This window comes from Triturus cristatus, chromosome 1_1 (assembly GCF_964204655.1).
Source record: "Triturus cristatus chromosome 1_1, aTriCri1.1, whole genome shotgun sequence".
NCBI classification, from domain to species: domain Eukaryota; kingdom Metazoa; phylum Chordata; class Amphibia; order Caudata; family Salamandridae; genus Triturus; species Triturus cristatus.
The window spans coordinates 576,534,385-576,557,481 of record NC_140579.1 but is presented as its reverse complement, the minus strand read 5'-3'; the positions used below and the strand labels follow the sequence as shown (position 1 = coordinate 576,557,481).

At 51.8% G+C, this 23,097-nt stretch overlaps 1 protein-coding gene across 1 annotated transcript in view; it reads left to right on the top strand.

Moving 5' to 3' along the window:
- Positions 1-23,097, top strand: part of LOC146870662 (receptor-type tyrosine-protein phosphatase V-like) — a 450,224-nt gene that overhangs the window by 378,088 nt on the left and 49,039 nt on the right. The window contains 1 exon segment of the mRNA XM_085643396.1: positions 7,647-7,782. Within this exon segment, the coding sequence (XP_085499522.1) occupies positions 7,647-7,782 (136 nt within the window).

Here is a 23,097-nt window from a genome sequence, read left to right as displayed (position 1 = left end):
CTTGAAGGAATCCCAAAGAATATGAGGTAGGGTATCAGGCGTAGAGTTAAGATGAAAAAATTCAGAAGCAAAAGCACGAAAAGAGGAGGAAAAAAGAGGATCAGTAAGAAGAGAAGGGTTGAAGCGCCGGCGAGAAGATTTAGGAGTAGGAGGAAGAAGGTCAAAAACAGTAATAATAGGAGCATGGTCAGAGATAACAATTGGTTCAATAGAAGAAGAAATAAGGTGTTGAGAAAGAGATGAAGAGAGAAAGATATAGTCTAAGCGGGAGAAGGAAGTATGAGGAGGAGAGAAGAAGGAGAAATCCATAACGTCTGGGTGAGTGAGTCTCCATGAGTCTACAAGATGAGTTTGGGTAATAGTGTCAAGGAATTGTTTATGTGGTTTATGAGGGGAGAAACGAACAGAGGATCTTCGGTCTAAAAATGGGTCAATGATCTGGTTACAATCTCCACCCAATAGAAAAGCATCATCTTTATGTTGAATACATTTTGCTGTGATGGAGGGCCAAAAAGAGGAGTCAAAACATGTGGGACCGTAAACATTGAATATCGTAAGTGGGATATTGTTAATTAGTAGTTTAGCTAAGACCCAGCGTCCCTCGTCATCCTTTTCTTCTAGAACTACTTTACACTGGAGTCGCTTATGAATCAAAATGGCTACTCCATTCTTTTTTTGAGAAGCAGGAGAAAATACAACAGTTCCAACCCATAGTCGCTTTAGCTTTAAAGATTCGATGTCAGATAGGTGAGTTTCTTGAATAAGGACGATGTCTGGATTGTAAGAGGAAAGGTGGGAGAGTACTCTTTGCCTTTTGATAGGGTGATTAAATCCTTTCACATTCCATGAAACAACTTTGAAGGTGAAAGCTTACTAAACTGATCTAAATCAAGAATTGCAAAAGCATACTGTACATGTAATAATAATTCAAACTGTATAGAAGTATTAACCATAAAACTCTTCAAAAAGGAAGAAGGAAGAACAGGTAGAAAAGGAAGAAGAAAAAGGAAAAGGGAGGAGGAGAGGGATGGGAAAAGGGAAAGGAGATCAGTGGGGAAGGAAGAAGGAAGAAAAGAGAGAATGCATAGAAGACAGTACAAATCCAGAAGGATGACTGTATTAAACATACCTGAAAGAGAAAAAATACACATAGGGAAGGTGGGGAGGTGGTGATGCTTTACAAGACGTACGGACCAGGATCAGGAGGAGAACCACATCGAGACCGCACAAAAGGAACATGGAATGGGACAAGGTGTTGAGAGGAGTATCCGATACATATCCGTCTGGGGAGGAAAAAAGGGAAAAATGTTAACAAACATAACATGTAGACGTAAAAATTGAAGTCTAGAGAGTAGAAAAGAAAATAGAGGGATATATAGGAGATGCCAGAAACAGATAAAGAAGAGAAGAGATACGAAAAGAGAGTGTAAGAACTGAGATGAAAAGTAAGGAGAATATACGAAGTCAAAGACAAGCCATTAGGAAGACAAACAAGTTAAACAATAAAAGTCCAATTTCAGCCACTGGTCGAAGCAGAAGAGGAGGCGTCCATCCCTTCTCCACTGTGTAGAAGAAGAAAGTTCCTTAATTCTCCAGGTTCCTGAAATGACCAAGTCTTTTCTCGATAGGTGACTCTGAAAGTACAAGGATGAAACAAGCCATATCTTGCTCCCAAGGCGCGCAGAGAGGGACGCATAGCCAGAAATTCTTTACGTCTGGAGGCGTTGTCATTAGAGACATCTTGAGAAAAATATACTCGTTGACCTTGCCAAGACACTTGTTTTTTACTCCTCGCGGCTGAGAGAATCAATAAAAGATCTGTGTATTTCAGAAATAAAATAATGACTCCACGAGGTTTTGAAGAGGAGCCCGTTCTGGCACCTAGTCTATGGGCTCTTTGTATACTAATGGAGGTGGAAGGTGGTAGGTCCAGAAGTTTCGACAAGAAAGTGGTGAAGAAAGTTACTGGATTATCCCCCTCAAGATTTTCCGGCAAATTGTAAATACGGAGGTTATTCCTCCTATTTCGATTTTCCAAATCCTCTGTATGCTTTTGGAGTGAGAGGACCGTTTTTTCTAAAGAGTCTATACGTTGTGTGTTGGACTGAACTTCAGGGAGGTGCTGTTCAACAGTAGAGAGACGGGCATCCATATTATCCCATTTATCTTTTAAAAGCTGCATATCTGTACTCGTCTTTTCAATAAATGGGCGCAGCGCACGCAATTCCTCTAGAATTTGGTCAATAGAAGAATGAGAAGGATTGTCTTCTGGTGTAGGAGAATTTTGCTTGAGGCGCTTGCCCGCCGGAGCGGGTGGGGAAGACTTAGTGGTGTTAGTATGAGCCAATGATGATTTTGGAGTCGTCATTTTCGCAGATACAGTGGCTCTATTTGTACCAGATGAAGATGCACCTGAAGCACTCCTCGATGGTATGAAGACAAATTTAGGTTTGCGTAAGTTGACCATAGAAAGGAATGAACGTGCGACAATATAGGCTCAATTCCCTGTGAGAAGACTAAAGGTGCATGTGAAATGTTCCAGAAATATCTCCAAAGAAAGGGAGAAGCACCCAGACGTAACTCAGTGGGAAAGGCGACAGAGAATTAGAGTATGCTAAAATAACGAGAACAAAAAGGGGAGAATGGCTAAAATGGAAGCACAGGAAGGAGCATCCTGAAGTAGCTGAGGCGCAGGAGAAACAGGCAGAAAGTCTCAGAGAACGTTGTTATCATAGCGCCATGAGGAGGAAATTTAGGATAAAAAGTATTTCAGAGCAGCGAGCATGTTAGAGCGGGAAACATCCAGTTGTCAGGGGTAAAGCGCCGTAAAACTGCGTATTTGGACGTTTCCTCTAATGTGGAGGAGGAGAGAAAAAACGGAGTAAAGGTGTCTTGTACAATATATATAAATCTCACCCCTGAGGTGAAGTCGGTGTCTGAAAGTTCATTGGTGTCCAGTGGCACATCGTGTGGTGACAGCTCGTATCAGCAGAGGCTCAGATACTCGAAAGAACTTCAAAATGGCGGCTCCGTGAGGGGCAGGGAATTCATCACGGAGAGGGGCAAAAACGGCTCCACCAGCGATGAAAAGCTGCTCCGCCGATTCCGCTAGTGTTCCGCCAACCAAGTCCGGCAACGGTGCTCAGTAGCGGTCCCGTTTACATCGGGAAAGAACGCCGTGAGGTGTTCGATGCGGCGGAGCTCCGTACCTAGCCGGCCATCTTGCGCGGCATCCAAGCCACGCCCACTTGCGGCGCTTTCTTAGTGACGAGCGGCCGCTCGCTGATCTCTCTGGTTTTGCTGAACAGCGGGCGGGGCTGGGCCCAGAGCCGGGGCAGATCTTCTTGCTACCGCTCAGTGGCGGTGATCCTGGAAGCCGAGGAAGCTTCCAACAAGCCCAGCCCCAGGAGGCATTTTAGAGCAAATAAAATCACACAGTCATTTTAAAGATCAGTGTACGAATTCCCCAGTGGCACAGACGAGTTCAAAGTGGCACCAGAAATCTCAAAATATAGCGAAGCATCAGTAATTTCAAAATAAGGTAAAGCACCAGAAGTGTCAAATAAAGTGAAGCACCAGATGGAAAACTTTGATGTCCCTGAGTCTCTAAAAACAGGAGGCCAGCACACACAGGCCCTTCACAAGCAGGATACCACAGCAGGGTAAAAGGAGTCGGTCCTTTTCCTCCACCACAGACAGAAGCAGAAGCTGCATGCCAACCTACCCCTCACACAGAAAAAGCAGCGCTCCTCTTCTTGCAGAGTCCTCTTGTTTCTTGAAGCAATCTAAAGTCCTGGGATTTTAGGTCCAATACTTATACCTCATTTTGTCATTGTTCCCTTTGTGGCAGAGTCTTTGAGCCCAGTCCAAACCAGTTCTGTCCTCCCAGCATGACTACAAGGGGTGGAGGCATCACTGGGCAAAGGAGACACAGCCTATTCAGGTGCTGGTGAAACTCCTCCCACCACTCTAAATGCAGACCAGGCCTATTCAGCCCAGCGATGAGTCACCTAGGCAAGGCAGGATACACCTCAACCCCCCTTGTGACTGTCTAGAGTGAATGCACATCCCCAGCTCCTTTCACTCCAAACCCAGACGCTGAATACCAAATAGTCAGAGGCACACAGAATAGTAAATTAAGAACATGCCCACTTTCTAAAAGTGTCATTTTCAAACACACAATTTAAAAACCACCTTTAGCAAAAGGTGTGTTAATAAATTATGAGTTCAGAGACCCTAAATTCAATTTTTCCACCTTGTCCCAATTGAAAGTTGCACATGTAAAATGTCACAGTGAATCCCCAATGATAGCCAAAGAGACAGACAGCCTTTCAACTGTGAAAAACTAAATACATAGTATTTCACAATTAGGACATGTCACACACACCAGTACATGTCCTGCCTTTCACATACACTGCACCCTGCCCATGGGGGTACTGTGGGCCTATGTTAGGGATGCCTTACATGTAAGGTAAGGGAGGGTTTGGGTCTGACAAGTGGGTCAACAATTTAACTGTGTGTGCAGACAATACAGTGGTAGGTCTGAGACACATTTACAGGGCTACTCATGTGGGTGGCATAACCATCACTGTAGACCGACTAGTAGCATTTGATTTTCAGGCCCTGGCACATTCATTTTACTTTACTTGGGACTGATCAGTAAATCAAATGTGCCAATCATGGATAACCAATCATAGTCACAATTTACACAGTGAGCATATGCACTTCAGCACTGATCAGCAATGGTAAAGTGCCCAGAATCCTATAGCCACCAAAAACGGTCAGAAAAATAGGTGGCAAAAAGTTTGGGTATAAACCTGCAAAAAAGACCAGGTCTCAAACCCTCTTTAATAGCACATGTGGATTTTAAGTTAAAATTTTGAAAAAGTCATTTTTAGAAAGTTGGCACTTTTGGGCCTAAACCAACGGTACTTTTCTGGCAGTGCCCTGTGTCACATGATCGTGAATGGGTCTGCCATTGTGGGTGTGTATTTCTTCCAGACAGTCAGACAAAGGAAGCTTAGTTGTAAGGGGAGGGGGTCTTCCTGACAAGATAGTAGTTGTATCCTGCCCTGATTACACTTCAAAGTGCTCTGCCTTCAGCACACACAAAAAACTGTCACCAGGCATGCCATTCCCTTTGTCACCCTAGGCAATTTGGAGCCACCCCCATTATAAGGGGAAAAACTGACCAGAATTCATTTTGGAGGTAGGTCAGGGGGAATTTCCCCACAAAGAGAATCGCACCTGGAATAAATGTGGCATCTTCAGAACCACTCATCAGGACACTCCTGAACCTGTGGAAGTTTCAAACGAAAGCCTGCCCTGCTGTCTCTGGAAGGGGGATTGCCCAGATGATTGGAGAAGGAAGATTGGGCCTGCTTGACTTAACTATAGTGACTCCAAGGGGATAGTTGTAAGACCACCTGTGTGAGCTACCAGGAAACAACAAGCTTCCAGAGGCCTCCCTGCAACTGCCCAGCTGACCAGCACCAGCTGGATTCTCATCCTTGCTGGTGGCCTCTGCTGGTGTGAGTCCTGATGCCAAAGAGGTGCCCCGAAGGTCCTGCGCCATTGCCTTGCATCAGTAAAAACTGGTCCTGAAGAAAAGGTGACGTAACAGAAGTGTGGGCTCATCCATGAAGTGACCCCTTCACACAGAAATTGACTGCCTGCGACAAATGCCAACTCAAAGCTCCAGTGAGACCTGCTCTTCACGCCAACAGTGACCACTCACCAGACTCATAGGATCTCTCATCGCACAACTGCATTCTTGCCCTTTGCAGTTTCTTTCCCAGATGGTCAACTTTTGGGTAGCCATAATGTCACTTAGACATATTAGTGAACCACATGCCCTCACACTACAAGAGCCTGTTTTCCAAGTACATAATGGCAGGGTTGTCCTTAGAATTAACCATAGGTTCTTGCCTAAGGTTGTCTCCCCTTTCCACTTTAACCAAAGTATTGAGCGCCCGGTCTTCTTTCACCAGCCTGACTTGGTAATAAGGACAGCACTTCAAACACTTGACATCAAGTATGCTCTCGTGCATTACATAGACAAGACCAAGTCCTTCCGTAAAAAACACACCAGCTTTTTGTTGGCTTGTACATCAGCATAAAGGTCAGGGAATTTCTCAGACAGAGATAGCCATATGGATTGTTTAATGTATACAAACAGTTTATATTAAAGCCAAAAGTACCATACCTGCCAACCCCAGGCCTCACTTCACCCTCACACAGGATGCAACTATGCCTTTTTTTGGGAAACATACCATTAGCTGACATCGGTAAAGGCTGCTAAATGGTCCGCACTTATAGGGGAACCCCTAGACTCTTTACACGGTATATCAGATTTTTGTTACATCACACAAAGAGCCAGCTTCCTACAATCGTCCACTTGGTAGCCACTCTTTAGAAGAGTACTGTTTTACAGCTGATGCAGAGCATGTGTATCTGCAGCCATACATGCTTATGTTACTTACCTCGTAAGCAGCTGTTCATCTCATATTGCATGTAGAATCCCATGCACCCAACACGCCTCTTCGGAAACCAGTGTGTGCTGCAGAGATCTTCACCCTACATATTAACATAATTTAAACCAAACACATGGCCACTATCTTATCCTACTCACTACTCCGTACCGACTCTCACCTGCCGTGCAGAAAACAAACTAACAATGGAGTCGGTGCCCATGCGTGTTCACTACCAGGGGGAGAGGTCACGGAGACTTCGAAGTGAAAAACGTCTTTGAAGAAAAACAAGTTGCAACAGTCCAAACCCAACTCTAGATGGCAGTAGTATGCAGAGCATATGAATCTACAGCACAACATGCAATGAATAGATGCTTACAGGGTAACTAACATAATCCTTTATTTATTACAATGATCTGGTTTGGTGCTCAGATCAATTAATCACTCTGGTTGATCATGCCAGGCAAGAGCATTCTTTATGGGATCACTACTCCACCTGAGAGGTCACATTAAGCATTTTAAATCAGCGCTTGATGAACATCATGCTGAACTGAACAATACAGAATTAACTTTGACACCCAGCATTGCTATGTCATAAAGCCAGGCAAACCTGGTGTCCCGTCTAGTTATCTGAGTGTCTGCATAGCCTCTCTGCCATAGCCCCTTTGGTTCATCAAGAGGGGTTCTAGCGCTATATCACAGGTACCCTTGTGTTATACCATAGAGCTCACCAAATGCCCTACTCTGGTGTACCAACAAAAACTAAATGTTTAAATGCTTTGCAGCTAGTTAGGTTAAATAACACCTGATGAACGGCAGTTGTGAGTGGATTGCAAACAGCAATAAAGGTGTGGTATATATGTGTGTTCCTGATTTATAGCGCAGGAAAAAAGCTGCAAGGCTACGGGCGCTGTACAAGAGGTACATTATAATGGAGACTAGGGCAAGGATGGGGAGCGACGGAGCAGAAGGGGCGGAAGGTGCAGGGCATCCATGCAGCAGGGGAAGTTTTCTGAATAACATCCCACTTATCATTGTCAAAAGGATTATAAAAAACATTTAACAGATTTGCCTGTCATAAAATTGCATGAATGGAGGCCCTGGAAGATACACATCAGAACCGAAAAGGGCCAACAGGCTGTGATGCGTGAGAGCTGTTCTTATGTTTGCTTGCAGCGCAGGGGTTGGCCGCACTGGCACATTTATATGCCTGGACCGGCTATTGCAGCAGATGAAACACGAAAGAGTGGTCGACGTCTTCCACACTGTGTACACAATGAGGCTCAGTCGCTACCTCATGGTTCAAACTCTGGTGAGTCCTCATATAATATTTTTCTCATTCATACAGCTGCTCTTGCCTGTTCAGACTGGGTTCAGGTTGAACATGTAATTGTTGCTCTCTATTTCCTTTGTAGTCTTTCTCTCCATCCTTTCATACCCTTTATCATCTTCCACTAGCCGTCAACATCACGGTGCATGCCTGTTCATCAATTTTCATATCCAATTTCTCTCCTCATTTCACTTCACTCTAACTTAAGTTCTTGGCTTTATGCCACATTATTGCTATGTTAATGTCAGTTCAAGAGTGGGTTTTTGTCTGGGCGAAGATGCGCCTGAGATGGGCAGCAAGCTTTTTCCCTGCAGTACATCCAGGTGCCAATTACGATCCGGCAAAAAAATTCCCCGTCCGACTCGTATCCGGTCTTTTTACCGTACGAATCGTACAAGTGCCGTACAAACTGGCAATCACGATTCGCATGGTAAAAAGTCCATACGAACCGCAGTCGGAATATTTCCCCACACGTCCTCGGGTCGGAAAATGTGTCCGACACGTCCTCGGACGATTTACCGTACAAATGTGAAAAGTCAAGTCCGACCGAGGAATCACGATCCAACCCGTGCGTCCGATCTCACAACCGTATACCGTCCGCACCGAACTCCCATTGCAACCATGGAGACATGTCCCCGCATACGCGCCCAACACTCCCCCCAGCACCCATACGTTCGAGTCGCACTCCCCGTTAATGTACACACCCCCCGTATGTACACCCGTGTACGTGTCGAACCCCCACCCGTGTATGTACACCCCTGTACATCCGAGTCGTACCCCCACCCCTGTACGTGTCCTACCCCCATGCATGTACACCCCTGTACGTTCGTGTCGTACCCCCACCCCTGTACGTGTCCTACCCCCGTGTATGTACACCCCTGTACGTTCGCGTCGTACCCCCACCCCTGTACGTGTCGTACCACCGTGTATGTACACCCCAGTACGTTCGCGTCGTACCCCCACCCCTGTACGTGTCCTACCCGCGTGTCTGTACACCCCAGTACGTTCGCGTCGTACCCCCACCCCTGTACGTGTCCTACCCCCGTGCATGTACACCCCTGTACGTCCGAGTCGTACCCCCACCCCTGTACGTGTCGTACCACCGTGTATGTACACCCCAGTATGTTCGAGTCGTACCCCCACCCCTGTACGTGTCGTACCACCGTGCATGTACACCCCAGTACGTTCGAGTCGTACCCCCACCCCTGTACGTCTCCTACCCCCGTGCATGTACACCCCTGTACGTCCGAGTCGTACCCCCACCCCTGTACGTGTCCTACCCCCGTGTATGTACACCCCAGTACGTTCGCGTCGTACCCCCACCCCTGTACGTGTCCTACCCCCGTGCATGTACACCCCTGTATGTCCGAGTCGTACCCCCACCCCTGTACGTGTCGTACCACCGTGTATGTACACCCCTGTACGTTCGCATCGTACCCCCACCCCTGTACGTGTCGTACCACCGTCTATGTACACCCCAGTACGTTCGCGTCGTACCCCCACCCCTGTACGTGTCCTACCCCCGTGTATGTACACCCCAGTACGTTCGCGTCGTACCCCCACCCCTGTACGTGTCCTACCCCCGTGTATGTACACCCCAGTACGTTCGCGTCGTACCCCCACCCCTGTACGTGTCGTACCACTGTGTATGTACACCCCAGTACGTTTGCGTCGTACCCCCACCCCTGTACGTGTCCTACCCCCGTGTATGTACACCCCAGTACGTTAGCGTCGTACCCCCACCCCTGTACGTGTCCTACCCCCGTGCATGTACACCCCTGTACGTCCGAGTCGTACCCCCACCCCTGTACGTGTCGTACCACCGTGTATGTACACCCCAGTACGTTCGAGTCGTACCCCCACCCCTGTACGTGTCGTACCACCGTGTATGTACACCCCAGTAAGTTTGCGTCGTACCCCCACCCCTGTACGTGTCGTACCACCGTGTATGTACACCCCAGTACGTTCGCGTCGTACCCCCACCCCTGTACGTGTCCTACCCCGTGTATGTACACCCCAGTACGTTCGCGTCGTACCCCCACCCCTGTACGTGTCGTACCACCGTGTATGTACACCCCAGTACGTTCGCGTCGTACCCCCACCCCTGTACGTGTCCTACCCCCCTGTATGTACACCCGTGTACGTCAGAGTCACACCCCCACCACAACCTCCTAAGTACGGAGCGCACCCCAGGCCCCAACATCACAACCGCATGTACGAGTCGTACCAAGCCACACACAAGGACAGCACCGTACAACCAAATGGCCCATGTACACACGTACACACGCTCAAAACGCACGTACACAACCAGGACAAAACAAAACAACACAAGAATACACTATTCGAATGGCACAAAGCCACTAAACATGGCCAACAAACACTAAAAAAACACATTCACTGACCTGCAACTGCCAAAAACAAACAGAGGCCCAAAACACCACCACTCCTTATAACACACCCACCCAAACTTCAAACACAGCCACACCCACCAATGGACCAATAAAAAGAGCCCACACACACAAACCATGAGCCTTTGCAACAGACTCACTGCTGCCAGACACCACAGAACCATCCTACAAGCTTCACCACACCTTACACTTGCACACCTTCACACAACCACCTTCACAAACACCCCCTCATCACATTCACACACACACACCTGCACAACCACACCCACACACCCATAACCATCCACACAGCCCCCCACCATCCACACCCACACCCCTCACCATGCCCACTAACAAGAATCCAAAGTTCAGTAACCGAGAGTTGGAGGTCCTTGTTGATGAAATCCTCAGAGTCGAGCCACAGCTCTTTGGAACATTGGTCAGACAGGCCAGCATTGCAGCAAAAACAGCCATGTGGCAGACCATCGTCGATGCTGTGAATGCTGTTGCGGACACCAGAAGGACCAGGCATGAATGCCAAGCCAGGTGGTACGATCTGCGGAGGAGGGTCCGAGCCAAGATGCTGGAGGAACACAACCAGGCCAACGCCACTGGAGGAGGGCCCTCCCGCAGACCCGTACACTACCAGCCCTGGGAGGAGAGGGTGATGGCCATACAGCCGGTGGAGGCAGTCGAAGGATTAGGAGGACTCCGAGACCCGGGTGAGTACACAAACAACGCACCTCACATGGGGGGAACGTCATCCACAACCAAAATCACTAACAGGCACGCAACCACCCCAAGCTATCGCATGACTCAACCACACTCCATGAACACGCACATGCCACTGCCGCCACCATGCCCCATGCACCCAGCTGGACAATGTCAAGTCACAGGCCACAGAAGACACCAACACATGACACGGTAACCCGGATGGCGGGAGGGTGGGCCCCAAAATTCACATAGTGCAACTCAGAAGCAGACAACAATGCCCTCTGCCCATATGGCCTAGGTCACAGCCATACAAACACTGTGTCCCCACACAGGAAAGACTCGCCAGCAAATGGCGGACGCCTTGCATCAACACATGGGGGTGAAGGCACTGTTTTGCACATGACAGCAGCTAATGAACAGCCAACATTGTGAAAGAGTGGCAGCACACACCACCACAGCAGCAGCGCAGAGACACACACTACACCCAATGGGTGCCTGGAGATCAGAAACAAACTCACATCAACAAGCCAAGGGCCATTCAAAGATCTGCTAACAGTGTGTGCCCAGGAAGCTGGACTGAGGTGACAGAGGGTGACACACAGAGGGAGGGAGAGGGGGACACAGAGGGAGGGAGAGGGGGACAGAGAGGGAGGGAGACACAGGGACACGGACAGAGGGAGGAGGCTGACACACGGAGGGAGGGAGAGGGGGACAGAGAGGGAGGGAGAGGGGGACAGAGAGGGAGGGAGACACAGGGAGACGGACAGAGGGAGGAGGCTGACACACGGAGGGAGGGAGAGGGGGACAGAGAGGGAGGGAGACACAGGGAGACGGACAGAGGGAGGAGGCTGACACACGGAGGGAGGGAGAGGGGGACAGAGAGGGAGGGAGACACAGGGAGAGCAAATCAGCCGTGTATTGTGTGGGAATGTCTGCTCGTCAGCAGCTAGACTGCGTGCATGTAGCCAAGGGTGGCCAGTGCCAGAACCCCCCCTCTTCTCCATGGCCAAACACAGGGCCATCTCACAACCTGTTCACGAGCACAACGACAGCTACCTGCATTATATAAGTGTGTGGATCCACTCCATGTGCACATGTACAGTGCTACACGGAAGGCGCCAATGCATGGCTCGCCACACCTGCCCACTCCACTGCTGACTGCAGTCACACTTGACGCAGCAAGTAAGACTGTGCCACACATAGTTAAAGGGGCCAAAGTGGTGCACAAGGGACACACCCATGCACAAGTGCACTGTGAGTGGAATGCAAGACAGATCCTAATTCCAAGAGGAAATGTGCCAACGTTGAAACTGATGAAACATGGATGTTGCATGGACCAAAATTAACATTGTCTCTCTCACACACAGGTCAACGTCGTGGTTCACCCCCCAACACTGGGGGGGAAGACTCACAGGACCCGGATCTGCGGGAGGCCGATCCCACCGGCAGCGACGACTCTCACCACTCTGTGGACGACCCCGACCAACCTAGCCCCTCTGGTGTCCAACCACCTGCAGCACCTGCGTCAGGTACAACGGGGCCAACCACCACCCCCACTCCTGCCACATCCCAGGAGACACCCAGGATCCCTGCCCCACCACCACAAAGCAGCCAGGCTGGCCAGGAGGGACACGGTGTCCCGGGCACCCAGGAGGAGGCAGGCGACAACGCAAATGCCACCCCTCAGGGGTCCCGGAGACCCGATGTGCCCACAAGGGCAGGCCAGGTGCAAGTGGGCAGGGGTGGTGGGAGTGGAGGACGGCGGAGGCGACAGCCTGACCAGTTGGCTGCGGAACCGGTGTATTCCCATGTCCGAAACATCCTGGACACATACCGGCAGGACACCACGGGCCTGGCCCAGGTTGTGTCCGTCCTCGAGGGGATCAAGACCCAGCAGGCCCAGCAACATGCGGAGCTACATGCCTGTCTACTGCAACACCAACGGAGGATGGAGGACGGACAGGCTGAGCTCGTGACGGTGTACACGGGAATTCACGATACACTCCGTCGGATGGCCGACAACATGGCCGACCCTCCCTGTGCCAGAAGGCGGAGAACATCACCACCCACAGGGAGGGATCAGGAGGAGGAGGAGGAAACATCCGATGGAGCATCCCAGACGTCGTCACGGCCTGCTTCTGAGGGTCCCCGCAGGAGGGCGGGTCGTCCACGGAAAAGACCGTGAGGGTCGGCGCAACATCAGCATCTCCCAGGACACCTGGCCTGGCACCTGGCCCACTGGAGCAACAGCATCACAGCATCAATAGACATTCTCTGCCACATGGCCTTGCTGGTCACTGTCTGACCAATGTAGACAAAGACTGTGGCATGGACTCTGAGGACTTCCAATGGCAAGGACACCAACTCCCCTACTGAACTTTGGATTCCAAACTCCCGGAAAGCCCCTCGCGTCCCCCCCCCCCCCCAAAATAAAAATTCACACCATGAAGAGAAGATGCCTGCTGGTTGCATTATTACCTTACATGTGTCTTGTAAAGTCTAAACATGCCAGAGTTCTCTTTTGACTTCAACCATCCACACCCTGGGGCCTGAGTCTGGCACAGGACACACGGGCCAAAGTGTATTAGGCAAGACAGACATGGAGCACCACACACACCCGTGATGGGCCCAACCAGCTGAGGGGGTGGCCGAACAACTGTGCTGACAGACACATTGAGTACAGCAACAGTCATGCGCAGAGGTCAGGGATCCAGTCCAGTGTCCTGGGGGGCACCCAGGTATGTGTAGACAGGTGGCAGAACCATGTCCTGCAAGCTTGAGTCCGGTGGATGCAGAGAATGGGGGCCTGGCCAACGTTGGATGCATGGGGATGGCACATGTCACAATACCCACACAGTCATGGACATCATGCATAGTACACAGTCTCAGCCCACACACACAGCTTGCATCTTGCTACTCAACACATAGACACATAGCCTCTATCAGGGGAAACCATGCCAAACATGCTGGATGCACCGTGGCGACACACCAGCATTGACTGAGAAGAGGCACCTTGGAGGCATAGGGACACCTTTATTAGTCATGTTTTCGGGATTGCAGAGGCAACTTGAAGTACACATGAACAGTTCATGTGGAGTAACATGTGGGTCCAACACTGGCACCCCCCTTCTGCAGCAAAAATGCGTGATAGCCATGGAACTGGCACACAATTGTCGGCCAACAGCTAAACACCCACAGCTGCTCACGGAGATCCTGCCATACACCATAGATCCGCTGATGTAGAAGTCCCACACCATGTCAAGCCAATGCAAACCGTATGTGACCGAGGGCAGTGTTACACACATTGATGCCATCATCACAATCCAGTATCCCATCACTGATGACTGTCAACAAGTCTGACCATCTATTCAGGTGTACCCAGCTGCATGTTATGTGTACCATGGTGATGCTACATGTCTGCAGAGGAACCAAACATCGACAGGGGCAGTGTGCATACATCGTGAACAACTGCCACACCCAATACACCCCTGATGCATCCTTTACCCTATGGAGACTTCCAAACGTGTCCGTGCCTGTAACGCTGAGTCAGCACACGATGACGTGTCCATGAGGAATAGCAGTGCCACAACAATGCAAGCAGCAGACGGCATGCGCAAGTACCTGGGGAAGAGAGACACACAAGAAGTCAGCCACAAGAAGCACAGCCACTTGCATGTGCATTTACTCGACACATGTATGGATGACAACATGCTAGGTCACAATTATGACTGGGGAAATACAACCATCACTGGCACCATCACTCCAGTGACACACCCACACACACCTCTGACTCACGTGCCATACATGCAGGTGGAGACACACATCACAACACATGCCACACGGGGACCAATGCGTGCACACTCAGACAATGGTACTCACCACTAAGCAAAGAAGTCGCGTATGAGCCGAGTCCGGATGTCCTCTTGCGGCTCCACATCCTCCACATCACTAGCCCCATTGCCAAGCCCTTCGTCCTCCACGGGTGGATGGTCCTCGTCATGTTGATCCAGGATGAGTGGCACAGCTTTCTCAACTGCCATGTTGTGCAGCATGCAGCAGACCATGAAGATTTTGCAGACCTTCGCAGGGGCATATGGGAGCGCGCCGCCGGTCTTGTGGAGGCACCGAAATCGGCTCTTCAGCAGGCCAAACGTCCTCTCTATCACTCGCCTTGTCCGGCCATGGGCGGTGTTGTAGCGGAGCTGGGCCGGCGTGATGGGGTTGCGGAGAGGTGTGAGCAGCCATGGCATGTTGGGATAGCCAGCGTCCCCTACATGGGAAGCACATGGACATCGTTAGAAGTGGTGAAGCGGTCGTGCTGGTAGGCTATGCAAAATACAGGACAGACAGACTGTACCCACCAACAACACATGCTCGTTCGTTGCGCAGCTGCATCATCATTTCAGGCATCCTGCTACGCCTCATGATGTAGGCATCGTGTGCTGATCCTGGAAAACGAGCACAGACATGTGAAATCACCATGTTGGACAGACACACCACAAGGGCATTGGTGGAGTGGTAGTGCTTCCGATTGCGGTACGCTACCTCCCGTGCGTGTGGTGGTACCAAAGCTACATGTGTCCCATCTATGGACCCAATGACATGGGGCATCCCTCCCAGGGCATAGAATCCACGCTTGACCCCAGTCATCTGTTCAGGGGTTGGGAACTTGATGAAGTCATCCAGGTGAATCAACATGGCCTCTAAGAAATCATGCAGCACACGGCAGAACATGCTCTGGGACATGCCACCAACATGAGCTATGGTATTTTGAAAGGTACCCGTGGCTAGAAAATGTAGGGCTGCCATTACCTTCAGCTTGGGTGTCAGTGCCGTAGGATACCTGTGCAGCGGTTGCAGGTGTGGTGCCAGTCTCGCCGTCAACTCCAGAATCAACCGTCGTGGGAAGCGGTAGCACCGGATCCGATCATTCTCCCGCATGGCAGCCAAGTCCGGCATTGCTCGGGGAAGAGGCGGCGCTCTGCAGTAATTTGGAAGTGACAAGGAAGAGTGAGTGCACCACAACAACAAATCATTTGTACTGAGCACATGTTATTCTGTCTATACACATATGCTACATACAGAGTGAGGTATGTGCCACATGCCCTGGACACGTATGCCTGCCAGGTGACACTCCTACCAAGACCCAGCTACACACGGAGATTGAGAACCTCCCCATGCAATGCCATGGGATTAGCTGTGTCCCAGTGCAAGTGAACAGCCAGACGCAAGACAGGAGTGACATACACCCACACATCAGCAGAAGTAGGAGGCCGATTGCAGAGACTGGTAGCGGAACACTAGAGCCACAGGTCACATGACATTACACTAGGACAGCCCACACACCTTGCCATGAAGGTGCACATGTCATGACTCACCACACATTCATTGAGAGGATGCAGACATGTCCTTGTCACGCTACTCCGTGTCCCATGCATACATGCGCACCTCACATCCGAAACCACATGTGGCATGGTGTGCGGAACAGTGTGCAATGTCAATCTACACACAGACACATGTTGGTTGCTGCAACAGCTGCAGCTTTTGAGGGTGCTCCAACATCAACCAAATGGGAAGCACCCACACATACATGACATAGTCACATCGTGCACCGTTGGTAGTGACAAGTCAGGTGTGGTAACCCCTGTAACGGGCATCAGGGGACACTTCCGTGTGTTGGTGTCCGTGCCATGCCAGTGTCGGTCATCCCAAGTGTGCAGTACGACATGCACACATGTCCAAGGAGTCAAGGGCATGCCTGGCACACATTGCACCGTCACACATTACATCTGTACACATCTCATCATACATCTGGTGCCTTCTCGACTCAGGAGTAATGTGCCACATCACAGCCTGTCACACCTGTGCCCCACACATGTAGTAATGCACAGACAATGCCTTGATGTCCATTCATGGACAAGTATGTCCATCCATGGACAAGTATGTCCGCCCTATTCCTTCCTGTGTGCTGCCTGTCACCACTGTGATGTGTGAAAACCGCCGTACTGCTGCTTAGAGGGCCTGTGTACGTTCCCATATCACTATGGGAGTGCTGCCGTATGTGTACCCATCGTGATGGCGAGCGTACAGGCATGTGTACGGTCCGTACCACTACGAGTACGCATACGCAAGAACACCCATAGTGGTACGGGCCATACACACGCCTGTACTCTCCCTATCACTATGGGTGTCCTCGCGTATGCGTACACGTAGTGATAGTGAGCGTACAGGCGTGTGTACGGCCCGTACAACTACGAGTACGCATACGCAAGAACACCCATAGTGGTACGGGCCGTACACACGCCTGTACTCTCCCTATCACTATGGGTGTCCTCGTGTATGCGTACACGTAGTTGTACGGGCCGTACACACGCCTGTACTCTCCCTATCACTATGGGTGTCCTCGCGTATGCGTACACGTAGTGATAGTGAGCGTACAGGCGTGTGTACGGCCCGTACCACTACGAGTACGCATACGTGAGGACACCCATAGTGATAGGGAGAGTACAGGCGTGTGTACGGCCCGTACAACTACGTGTACGCATACGCGAGGACACCCATAGTGATAGTGAACGTAGGCACGCGTGTATGGGCCGTTGCTATGCATTTGGGGTGCCCTAGGGCCCCGGAACGCACCGTACCTATGTGTGAAGCTCCAAATTACATAGGGGACACATGAGGGACAAGTATTAAGGCCTACATGCATGCTGGTTGTCATGGAGACCAAGTTCAAATTTTGATTTTGTTCAGGAAGGTGCACAGCAGAACTCAGTTGGAATGAATCTACTTTGTTGCAATGTGTTTGTGGGGCTGACATCATGCAGGAGAAAAAAACAGATTGAGAACCCACAGACTGCTAGGTTTGAAGGGATTGGAGGAAACATAGGATGCATATGTGAGTGACCAATCACTCTGTACTCCTGTGCATGAGATGGGCCAGCAAGGCAGATATAAGGCAGCCAGGTCCCATGAGGGAGCACTTGCCTGCACATCTCTGTATTCCACGACCCAGCTGCTGCTACTGATTCCCTGGAACCATGTCAAGGGCTGTGGAGAGGTCACAGCCATTCACCCTGGAGGAGAACATGGCTTTGGTGGATGTGATCCTCCCACGGTACCCCATGCTGTATGGGCGACCAGGTTATCAGGTGAGTTCAGTGTCCACTGGCACAGACTGTGTCCCTTTTTTGTGACTGTGACTTCTGCCATTGTGTCCAGGTGTGACACACATGCTATGTACTGTAGGTCCCAGGGGGGGGGAATGCCTGATGTCTCCCAGCAGTGCCCAGAGACAGGAGGGGTGGGTGCCTATCACTCCCAGCAGTGCCCAGAGACAGGAGGGGTGGGTGCAGAGTCCTCCCAGCAGTGCCCTGAGACAGGAGGGGTGGGTGCCTAACACTCCCAGCAGTGCCCAGAGACAGGAGGGGTGGGTGCCTAACACTCCCAGCAGTGCCCTGAGACAGGAGGGGTGGGGGCCTATCACTCCCAGCAGTGCCCTGAGACAGGAGGGGTGGGGGCCTATCACTCCCAGCAGTGCCCTGAGACAGGAGGGGTGGGTGCAGAATCCTAACAGCAGTGCCCAGAGACAGGAGGGGTGGGGGCCTATCACTCCCAGCAGTGCCCTGAGACAGGAGGGGTGGGGGCCTAACACTCCCAGCAGTGCCCAGAGACAGGAGGGGTGGGTGCAGAGTCCTCCCAGCAGTGCCCTGAGACAGGAGGGGTGGGTGCAGAGTCCTCCCAGCAGTGCCCTGAGACAGGAGGGGTGGGTGCCTAACACTCCCAGCAGTGCCCAGTGACAGGAGGGGTGGGTGTGATGCACAGTGTGAGCCTGGATCATTGCTTGTGTAGTTGCCCTCATTCCACCTGTGTCCTTTAAATGGCACGTACTGCTTTTGGCCTTCCCCCAGAGGATCATGTCCCTATGACAAAGGTGCAATGCGTTGGATGCATACTATGCCTTGTTGTAAACAGCAAATGTGTTATAATCTGTGTCCCTGTGACATGTGCCAGGTGTATTGAGGTAGTGTCACTTGTCCATCCTCACAGGTAGACGCCTCTGCCAAGGAGAAGATATGGCTGGACGCCGTCAGCGCCGTGAGGAGTGCGGATGGTCGGAAGCGGCGCCTGCCCCAGGTGAGGAAACGCTGGCAGGATATCCGGTGCTGGACGCGGAGGATCGCACGGGTCCTGCTGGGGGACTCACCTGAGAGCCATAAGAACCGCGGGCGCCGCCGTCTCTCCCACATCCAGAAACGTGTGCTGGCGGTGGTCTTTCCTGACTTGGACAGGCGCCTACAGGAGATGCAGCAGCCGGAAGGGGGTAGGTACATGTGTGTGTTTGTTGTGTTTCACCAGCATTTGTAAGTGCACTGTTCCATGGATACACTTCCAGGGTTTATGGTGCTGTGCAGATCCTGTTACCCACAGTGTTGCAGGCCTCTCCTGCCTCCCTTCCCCACCTTGCAATGTGTTCACTGGTCTCTGTGTAGTCACTCCATCACAACGTTATGTAGCCTGACACAGTCTCCAAGTGTACAATGCCTGCAGCATCATGTGTGGGGGTGGTGTGTAACAGGTTTAGTGACCTTGCCTGTGCCCTGTCCAGTTCTGGACTTGTGGGTTCCATGTAAGTTGGCACTAATGCTGATTGCAGACATGGGAGTTAATCTCTTGAGTGCGAGGCCTTCCAGCAGGCATGTCCCATGTGGTGGCCTGTGACATGATGTGCATGAGTGTGCGTTACGCATAGTGCAGGGATGTTAGCGTGTGTTGCAGTCATTTCCATTCAGGAGCATGGAGTTGTGTGGCCACTACTGTCCCCAGGGGCATCTTTTCCTAGGTATCATGTGTGTAATCCGAGAATGTCGACAATCTCCGTGTCTACAGCATAGGTGCCATTGTCCCCTGGCACCATGTTTATTGACGTGAGATGTATTACAAGTGTCCACTGTCCAGCCTGACCTGATTTTCCAAGTACATACTCACGGTGGCCATTGCCTGTGTGTCTTGTAGCAATCATCTGATGATGCCCATTTGTACATGATTATTTGGACAGGCGCACCTTGGGTATTTGGTGTGCAATCTTGAATTATTGCATCCCATGTGTATTTCACCCAGACTAAGAGATGTAAGTGCTTCCTGTGTCTCCACAGATTTGTCTCATGTAGGGGGTGGGTGGTGCGGCCATGGCCTACATGTCAAGACCTGTAATCTCCTTGCTCGGACTGGCCAGTGTGTGATGTTTGTCTGGACATACACTCAAGGTGCAGCGTGCCAGTCAGGGTGGGCATGTTATCAGTATTACCTATGCTGCATGTGCCTCTAGTTCCTGGATATGGTCCCTGCTCATCCCAATTTCCTGCCACGCTGTGTGGTGCAGATGCAGTGCTGTATTGTCCCCAGGGCCTTGCTCCTCAGTCAAAATTCCATGTCATCTCATTTGCTATTGTGTCATGCTCTCCATAGTTTTTCCATGGCATGGTGGGTCACACAACTGTGTCTTGCAGGGCCTACATATTTACCTTGTTTTGTAGTTGTAACTCATCCTTTGTTTCAGGCTATGCACTGTAACCTAAGTAGATTTGACTCATGTGACATATGTATACAGGTGTATGATTAATTTCTGTCTCTTCACCCTGCCCACAGCATCGTCGGGGGACACGGAGGGAGACATGGACACAGACGGCGCGGAGGGACCGAGCACCAGTGCCAGCGGTGACATCGGGGCTGGCACTTCGAGTGGGACTGAGGCGGAGGAGAGTGAACCCGGGGACCTGTCAACTGGCACAACAGAGTATGAAGCTGACGGGTCCGAGGATGATCTCTCCGAGTGGGCGGTGGCTGCACCACCATCTGACAGCAGCCCTACATCTGGCACCGCCCCCTCCATTGGCATCAGCCGCCTCCCACGTGCTCGTGTCCCTTCCGAACGTGCCCGGTCACCACATGTCTCCTTCCTGCCAAGCACCGCACCCCCTGCCCCTGTCTCCACTGCTGCCGCCAATGCTGAGTCTGTGGACATCCAGCGGCAGTTGCAGATTGGTCAGACTGCGATCCTTAATGTCCTCCATGCCCACAGCCAGGTCCTCAACAACATGGAGGCATACTTGGAGGGCATTCATTCATCGCAGGCTGACCAACGCAACTTGCTGAGGTCCATAGACTCCACACTGACTGCAGCAGTGGGTCTCCTGCAGCGCTACGTCCCACCCCCTACCCCTGCTCCTTCCACACTTCCCACTCCCATGCCTGTCCCACATACACCCAGACGTAAGAATGCACCCACCACAACAGACACAGGCACCACTCCAGCAGGGAAGGTCCGCCGCACACCTCCTGACACGCACACACAGGGTGAAGTAGGCACACCCACTGGGTCGGGGGGCAAACGTGTGACACGCAGCCAGAGTGGGAGTCCGCATTCCATCCAATCCACTCCCTCCAAATCCCCTCCCCTCAGCTCTCCTGGCCACATCTCCCCCAAAGACTCCTTCATGGCCGCTCTGTCCCTGAGCCCCACAGTGACACCACCCCGCAAGCGGTCAAGGAGGTCCACGGTCAGGGTGCTTGAGTCCCCCCCCTGTCCACACCCTCCCCCAGTGGCACTGCGACCCATCCCTCTGACCCCCCCCCCTCCTTGGGGCCTGTGGTTCCTTCGGGTGCAGGGGAGTCCCTGGAGGACCTTGCCGAGGTGTGCAGCGCGCTCCTAGAATCCACCTTTGGCCCTGCCCCACCCCCTGTGGTGGAGTCCTCCATCCCTGCACCCACGTCGCCTACCCTTCGCCCTCCTGTCCCTGCGGTGCCTGTTCCTTCCCCCCAACATGATGCCCTGACCCCTGTGGAAGACAACGGCTTGTAACTGTGCAGGCAAGCTAGGGGACACGCATCCCACTGTGTCCCCCATCCAGCTGGACTGCCCTATGGGCTTTGTTAATATTGGACTTACTTCATACTAGTTTTTTGCTCATGCTGAATAAAGCTATTTATTTGTTGCCCTTGGAACACTCCTGCTTTGCTGGCATTGCTGTTGGTGGGGCTGCTACATGGTTGTGGGTGTTGGTCATGTGTTGGGTGTGTGGGAAATGTAGTAGTGTGCTGCTCATAGGGGGGACCCTGAGATCTGTGTGCCATCACACGGTGTTAGCTACATTTCTCCATTCATGTAAGCAGTTGCTGCATGTTGCAATTGTCCCAAGGTGTATTCCTTCCTCTGTGTACCCTGACTTCTTCCCTGCAGGGTGTCCCCTGACTTTAGCGCAGAGCTGTGTGTCCATTAGCTGGGTGTGTGACGTAGTCCTTCACCTTTGCACATGCATGCTGAGCCATTTTCCACCTGCATCATTCGTGGCATCCTTGGTAGTCATTGTACTTGTGTATGTGGCCTATTGACATGACTTCATGTGGACATGTTTTCTTTTTGGCCCTATGCATGCGTATACTCCCAGCCTCGCACACATGTGGTACATGTACTGCAGGGTCTTTGTGCACCTGACTGACATTTGTGGGCATGGTATCTGTGGCTACTCCACCCTTTGCGTTCCATGGGCACTGCTGGGAGTGATGGGCACCCACCCCTCCTGTGTCTGGGCACTGCTGGGAGGACTCTGCACACACCCCTCCTGTCTCAGGGCACTGCTGGGAGTGATAGGCCCCCACCCCTCCTGTCTCTGGGCACTGCTGGGAGTGATAGGCCCCCACCCTTCCTGTCTCTGGGCACTGCTGGGAGGACTCTGCACACACCCCTCCTGTCTCAGGGCACTGCTGGGAGTGATAGGCCCCCACCCCTCCTGTCTCTGGGCACTGCTGGGAGTGTTAGGCACCCACCCCTCCTGTCTCAGGGCACTGCTGGGAGGACTCTGCACCCACCCCTCCTGTCTCAGGGCACTGCTGGGAGTGATAGGCCCCCACCCCTCCTGTCTCTGGGCACTGCTGGGAGTGATAGGCACCCACCCCTCCTGTGTCTGGGCACTGCTGGGAGTGATAGGCCCCCACCCCTCCTGTCTCTGGGCACTGCTGGGAGGACTCTGCACCCACCCCTCCTGTCTCAGGGCACTGCTGGGAGTGATAGGCCCCCACCCCTCCTGTGTCTGGGCACTGCTGGGAGGACTCTGCACACACCCCTCCTGTCTCAGGGCACTGCTGGGAGTGATAGGCCCCCACCCCTCCTGTCTCTGGGCACTGCTGGGAGTGTTAGGCA